Source organism: Marmota monax, unplaced genomic scaffold, assembly GCF_021218885.2.
Source record: "Marmota monax isolate L192 unplaced genomic scaffold, Marmota_monax_Labrador192_F-V1.1 WCK01_AAM20220418_F8-fsc00008, whole genome shotgun sequence".
Taxonomy (NCBI): Eukaryota; Metazoa; Chordata; class Mammalia; order Rodentia; family Sciuridae; genus Marmota; species Marmota monax.
Window position 1 is genome coordinate 22,913,849 of NW_026694432.1, and position 7,240 is coordinate 22,921,088.

Below are 7,240 nucleotides of genomic sequence, written 5' to 3' on the forward strand. Positions count from 1 at the left end.
GAATATCGTTATTAAGGAAAAAAAAAAAAGAATATTGTTATTATTTCCTCCATGATACAGATAAGAACTGAGGAAGATTCCTCACTCAAGGTAATAAAAGGCTGGGAATCAAATCTAGACTGTTCTTATCTACTTACTCTGCTTTTTCAAGAAACAGATTCTCATTTTAAAGGCAACCAAGTCTGAAGTTAAGCCAACATTTAATCTCGAGCTCAAACCAAAGCCTGTGATCCATTCCATACACACCAAATCCTTGAACACAAGGGCTCTCCCAGGAACAGGGGAGAACTGCACCCTACCTTTAATCAAGACCCTAAATCTAACCCCAGCCCCAACCATGCCCTCTTTTAAAAACCAGTTTACATGGACTATTGCACCACAGCATCACCTAGAAGGGTGTGGTAAGCATAGACAACACTTGGACTTGGATCTGCCAAGAAACACTGGCATCCAAACGGAGAACAGGGTTGTTACCAGCTATTCCCATTGAAGCTTTAAGTGGCTTGAGGTCCAGGGACTTGAATATGGCCAGGCTCCTTTCACAGAACACACAACAGTAATGTACATTTCACTGAAAATGTTTTATTGGCCTTTTGGATAGAAACGGGAATTTATTTGCCAGGAAGGATGATCCCATCATACTGAAAGAGAAGAGATTTTTATTTTTTTTTTTCAGAAAAGGAGGCAACAACAATGATTGCAGCAAAGGCTAACATCAGAGAATTCAAAACTAATACATGAACTTCTGAATCCCATGTTGTTTCTGGATTAAATGGGAAGCCAACTAACAATTGCTATACTGTACTCACTACCCTATACCTGAAAAAAGGGGGTTCCTTTTAAAGCCATATTCCTCCCCTTCCAGCTACCCATATTCATAGTTCTGGGGGTTCTTTTAAATCACCAACCCCAGAAACCCACATTTGCCAAGCTGCCCAAATACTCTCTCTCCTTAAAGAAGCTACCCACCAAATAGTACCATATTTTGCACCCCCAAATCCCAACTCCATCCACCACCACTTCACTTGAGATCCATCAGCTTTACCTTCTGCTGGAACCAGCGCATGGCCTCCTCTTTGCTGATTCTGTGTTTGGCCCCAATGCAGCCTGTCCTGCGCTTCTTGTCTGCGATGCTGAAACCTGGCCTACCCAGCACCTGTCCCAGGAATAACCAACAGTCACCTAGCCAGCTCAGAGTCAAGAGCAGACAGACAAGACTCACACATTGGAGACTGATCAAGTCACCTGGCAAATCTGGGTTTCTGGAGCAAGACCCAGGATGATCTCAGTGTCTGACAGAACAGTCACTGGCATTCCAAACAACCTAATGCTATAAGATAGGCTTGCTGCACAGGCTGGAATTTTCAACAAATTCCTCCTTCCCTACCCAACTTCCGGTGGTGCTGAAGATTCTCTACCACTGTTCCCTAATCTTCAAAGCAATTTTCTTTTAAAAAAGTAAGTTAAATAAAAGGTTTGCGGGCTGGGGATGTGGCTCAAGCGGTAGCGCGCTCGCCTGGCATGCGTGCGGCCCCGGTTCGATCCTCAGCACCACGTACAAAGATGTTGTGTCCGCCGAAAACTAAAAAATAAATATTAAAAAATTCTCTTTCTCTCTCTTAAAAAAAAAAGGTTTGCTGCCCCAAACTTTCCACAAATACCCAATTTTCATTACTTTTGTGTTATTTGGTAAAGGTGTCTCTACCTAATTCAGGTTCCATATTAGTCAAGCCTGCTGCTTCTGGGTATTATGTTTGAACCAAAAACACTGCAGTAACACAAATAGTCACTTTTACATTAAAATCCCCAAGCATTACAGTTGCATCACCCAAACCTGGTTCTAAGTTATCTGGGTGGAAGTTCTAAGTTATCTCCCCAGGGTCCATGGGAAGAAGCTGGGAAAGAGTAGCCTCAGTGTATCCAACTCCCAGGTCAAATGCAGCACCAGTACCTCTCAGAAAATTTCCAATTCACTGGTTGTAATAAATTCCCTGTATTCCCCTTTTAAGCCATGTTGGCACTTGATCTCAGACTGAAAGCTTCACAACAGCAAGGACCTTGTCTGTCTGTCCTGTGCTGTACCTCTACAGTTGCCACAAATGAGACTCATCTTCCCAAAGGGGGAAAACACAAAGCAGACAATACTCAAAGCTTCAACCCAACATCTGAACATCAAGCTAGCACAAAAGAAAAAGGAGTAGCCAATTCCCCTCTCCTCACACACCAGGAGTGGGAAAAAGGTCTATTCATTACCACATAGAAGTCCAGACCGTAGATACCAATGCTTGGATCATATTTGATGCCCAGATCGATGTGTTCCTGGATCCCAAAACCAAAGTTGCCAGTATCTGAGAAGTTATTTTTCCGTAATTCATACTCCCGCACCTGAGGAGAAAAATGCAACAAATTCATTACTTGTTATTTTTAACTATCCCCAAATAACTAGTTCAACCTGTAATACTTGGCACCCCAAAACAAAACTACAATTCAATTTAACTTTGCAGGGAACACAATTTGGATTCCCCCACACCAAATCACATATCCTACCTATGGATTTCATAGAAACTACCCAACTTCCAAAGAGCAGAGGCATCAAAATGACTCCTAGACTCTCAAGTATCTATTTTTTTTCCCTTCACTTTTTCAGGGCTGAGGACCAAACTCAGGTCCTTGCATGTGCCAGGCAAGCGCTCTGCCACTGAGCTAATCCACTACCCCTCCATCTTTTCAACCATCAAAGAAAACAGTTTAATCCTGCTAAGTATAGAAAAAGTACTTTAGAAACTAAAATATATGCCTGTGCAGGGCATACAGCACACTAAAAAGAATAGCACATTAAATCCTAACTAAGACCACTATAATTACCTACATGTTGTTAAGTAGGTGCTAATCGATAGTGCCCTGTGAGGGGACCAACCTCACCTTTAGACCTTTCTCCAGGATTTCTTCTGCCTTGGCCCCACGAACTGTACAGTGAACAGCAATCTTTTCATTTCTCCTGATGCCAAAAGATCTGACAGTGTATCTAGCTGCAGGTAGGGGTAACAAGGAGTTAGGTATTGTCATACTGCACTCATCTCTTCCCCAGAAGATCTCCATAGCCAAAAGAGGCACTAAATATCCATCCACATTCTAAGTGCTGGTGTTTTACCAACTTCATCTATAACACAAAAAACGAATTTTCCAACTTCAAAGTAATCCAGTCATACCTCAACAATTAAAAACGCAAAGCCATACTATCAAGTCTCCAAAAGGTCAAGTTCATAACCACAATAGGTCGAAGAGGCACTAATTACTATGACAATCATTGTGTTCTTTTAAAATTTTGTAGTCATAGACACAATACCTTTATTTATTTTTATGTGGTGCTAAGGATTAAACCCAATGCCTCTCATGTGCCAGGCAAGCGCTTTGCCACTGAGCCATTACCCCAGCCTGTCATTATGTTCTTAAGAAAACAAAACACTATTGATAACAGCCAATATTTGCTAAAAGCTTATTGCATCCTTATCCTCAGTTTACCAATGAGGTTCTGAGAAGTTATCAACTTTGCCCAAGATCACAGCTGGTAATAAGAAACAGGATCTGAATCCAAGGATTCAACAAATTCCACTATCCTCAAGCAATAGAGCATACACTAATTCATTTTATTCTTTGACTTTGATGAAAAAGCAACTACTATAATCTCCTTTATGCAAATAAGCTCATGGAGGCCCAATCAGCGGAACTCACATTAAGAGGTGAAGCCAGAATCAGAATTCAGGCAGTCTCAGTATACAGCCCCGTTCTTAAAGTAACCTGTTATCACCTTACCTGCTAATCAGGTCTAATGTCCCTTCCTATGATCCTACTCTTTTCCAAGTAAGGAGGATTCGAGGTAGAGTAGGACCCTGCTCATGTCCTACTTACTTGAAAAATCTTTACTTGGGTCAGTGTGAGCTGGAGATTTGCTCACAGAAACGTGGTATGCCACCACAACTAACCTCCACAGGGAGGATGCTTCTTTCAGTAGTTCATTAACACTTAATTAAACCCCCAGCCCCCTCCATGTCCGCCACTACTCACCTTTAGAAAACACTGGAGTCTGGCCTGTAAGCTGTTCCAACACCTTGGCAGCCCGGGTCAGTCTGTCTCCACTCTCCCCAACACAGATGTTGAGGCAGAGCTTGCGGATGCGAAGTTCCCGCATGGGGTTCTCCTTTTCGCCTTGATCCTGCTGCCAACAGGGTAGCACCGCAGTCAACACACTCACAACCCGGTCACAGCCGAGACCTCGGTTTTTACTACTTCCCACTTGCGAGCCCTATTTTTTTTCCTGCTCATCCCAAACCCTAGATAAAGCCCCAAGGATTTAAAAGGGTTCGCTGTGTTTGCCGGGGAGACAGGAAGGAAGTCCGCTCGGGACAACGACTGACCCGCACGCACGGCACGGCACGGGTGAGCACTGAGAACGAACCCCAAGGGGCTCAAAGCGCTGGGTGAGCACCCCCATGTAAGGCCGAAAAAGAAGGGGACGAAAGCCCACTTTAAATTCAGAGGAAACAGGAAACACGTGGTTTGCGACGTCCCCACCACGCTCCCAAGTAGTCCGCGGGCTGGGGCCGAAGGCTGTCGCTTTTCTAAGCAGAGCAACCAGCCGAAGTTCCCCAGCACCTGACAAGTCTCAAGTCCCCGGGGCTGGGTAAGGGCCTGGACCCCATGTCCTAAGACCCTCCCCTCGCTCCAGCTGCACGCCCGGCCGTGCCCTGAACTCTCGGAGCGACTTCCCAAAGCCAGCTCCTAAGAGGACAGGAGATGACAGGGTCCAGCCCCGTGCCTTCAGCCCGCACGGCCTGGCCAGTTTCGGCTCGAGCAGCTCTGGGGGCTCCGTCCTCCTCGGTTCACGGGTGACATAGGGCCCGGGGTCTCGACCCGCCATGGATGGAGACGGATGAGGGCGAACCAAACCCAAACCTCCGCTACTCACCGCCATGATGGAGAACAGGAAGAGAGAGTGGAGCTTCCGGCCCAGGGCCTTATGGGTCAAGAGGCGGGCTCTTTTCCCAGGCTGACCAGAGAGACGAGGGAGAGGAAGAGAGACCCGGCGCAGCGTCCACCTCCCTCTAGTGGACGGTGCTTGCAACTGCAGACTGGTTTTTAGTTCCTGACCCCACTGACGTCCTCTCTTCCTACAGTCTCAGGCCTGATGGTTCTTGCACAGTGACACTGAAAACTACATTATACCAACTGTGCAAGTTATGAAGCGAATTTAATCTGTAATAATATAAAAAAATAGAATTTATACAAATAGAACAGTGTTGAGAGACACAGCTGAAGGGGCCCCAGCAAACTTTCAGACTGCCAGCTGATGATTGGCTCACAGCGGCCCAGCAACTTCTAGCTGATTGACTCCTCTGCAGTGATGCTCATTGGGCTGTTTCCCTGCCCTTTCAGACCACGGAGCTGCTCATTGGGGAACTTTTTTGGCTCCGCCCATGCGACCCAGCCAATCGGCCTCAAGAGCAGGAGGAGTGGGGGAAGTGGAGAGGCTTGTGGGAAGCTGGTGGTGGCAGTTGGGCTCTGAAGGTTTTTCCTGAGGAGCTGTTTTGTTTGGCTTGTGTGGTTCTAAAAATAAAGTTCGTTTCTTTTGACAAGTGGCTCCTGAATTGTGCCCAGCCAGTATGTCCATATATCATATATGATGAGCACTCATGCAAAAATGGATCCAAATAATTTTTTTTATTCACTCGATTTAAATGGCTTAATTTAAATTGGGTAAACAGCTGTTAAGGATTGTTTTAAAATGTGAACAAAAAAGGAGGTTAACAGATCTGTTTGTTTACTTTCACCTTTCCTTTTCATTATATTTAATAATTCTCTTCAAGACAATGTAAATTGTTAAGAAAATTTTTTTCTTTTAGTGCCTTCTGGAATGTTACATAATTTTTTCTTTAGCCATTATTGCCAGAATTCCTATCTTCATCCCAGTGCCGGTGAAGACAAAGATAAAACCAATCTACAGCTTCTGCAATAGCCATCACTGAACTGCTTGCAGAACTTGCCTGGACTATGTATCACTTGTATGCATTGTGAACTCACCTGTATGCATTGTGAACTATCTGTTGGTGCAGCAACTTGTGGTAGTGTTGGGGTATTTTTGCTGATGATGTCATCAGTGGTACAATTTTTCCAAAAGGAACCGTCAATTGGCTTGGTGTATCTTCCTCCCTTCTGCTTGTCATGGTCGTTCAGCTAAAATTTGGGGACCAACAGAGGTAAGGCAAAGAACCTCACCCCCCCACACACTGATACAAAGACCTATCTACAGGTGTGGCTGTATACTGGACAGGTAGTCAGTGACGAGTAAGATCCAATTGCAATGGTACCAACCTAAGACAGGAGGCTGACGCCTTGAGGTCAGCTCATCCGATAACGGGTAAGAACCATATGTACTATTGGACAACCTAAGGCAGGCACGGTCCTTAAGCCACATGCTTGTTGTTTAAACAGATAGGGGGAGATGTTGAGAGCCACAGCCTAAGGGGCCCCAGCAAACTTTCAGACTGCCAGCTGATGATTGGCTCACAGCAGCCCCAGCAACTTCTAGCTGATTGGCTCCTCTGCAGTGATGCTCATTGGGCTATTTCCCTGCCCTTTCAGACCACGGAGCTGCTCATTGGGGGACTTTTTTGGTTCCGCCCACGCGACCCAGCCAATCGGCCTCAAGAGCAGGAGGAGTGGGGGAGGTGGAGAGGCTTGTGGGAAGCTGGTGGTGGCAGTTGGGCTCTGAAGGTTTTTCCTGAGGAGCTATTTTGTTTGGCTTGTGTGGTTCTAAAAATAAAGTTCGTTTCTTTTGACAAGTGGCTCCTGAATTGTGCCCAACCAGACTGCAGCAGAACAGAGTGGTGGTTTAAGCCCCTGTGTTGTGAAAATAAGCAGATGTGGACGTGTTTTGGCCAGCTAATGGCTCTGTGACCTTGGGCCGGTTAATTAGAACTTGCAGCCTCAGCTTTCCTCGAGTGTAAAATGGAGACCCTATATCTCACTAGGATAAACATTCAATGAGGTAGTTGTGTAAAACTCCTGGTAAGCCCAAAATAGGTTGTTACTTATTCTGATTACTGACCTTAATTATGTAAGAGCATATCCTTTAGTTTAAGAAATACTCATCCAGTATTTGGGGTAAAGGGGTCATGGCCTCAGCTTACCCTCAAATTGTTCAGAATAAAACATTTATTTAAACATTTAGGATAAAACAAAT

The 7,240-nt window shown here is 45.1% G+C and overlaps 1 protein-coding gene across 2 annotated transcripts; it reads right to left on the bottom strand.

Annotated features, from left to right (window-relative positions):
• Positions 1 to 562: 562 nt before the first annotated feature.
• Positions 563 to 5,070, bottom strand: Rpl11 (ribosomal protein L11). 2 transcript variants are annotated; one of them, XM_046469320.2, is made up of 6 exons: positions 4,967 to 5,070; positions 4,066 to 4,216; positions 2,923 to 3,029; positions 2,254 to 2,385; positions 1,046 to 1,156; positions 563 to 641 (listed from the first exon to the last, which is right to left on the bottom strand). In XM_046469320.2, exons 1-6 carry the CDS (start codon positions 4,970 to 4,972, stop codon positions 612 to 614), a joined length of 537 nt encoding a protein of 178 aa, XP_046325276.2. In that variant the 5' UTR covers positions 4,973 to 5,070; the 3' UTR covers positions 563 to 611. The 2 variants fall into 2 exon arrangements, with proteins under 2 accessions (XP_046325276.2, XP_058427038.1); XM_058571055.1 differs by having other exon boundaries at positions 4,066 to 4,213; positions 4,967 to 5,058.
• Between the last annotated feature and the right edge of the window lie 2,170 nt (positions 5,071 to 7,240).

Coding starts and splice junctions, on each gene's coding strand:
- Rpl11 (XM_046469320.2), bottom strand. Junction 1,157..2,253: donor ACGGTCTGGACTTCTATGTG/GTAATGAATAGA, acceptor TTCCTGGGACAG/GTGCTGGGTAGGCCAGGTTT. Junction 642..1,045: donor TGCGCTGGTTCCAGCAGAAG/GTAAAGCTGATG, acceptor CTTCTCTTTCAG/TATGATGGGATCATCCTTCC.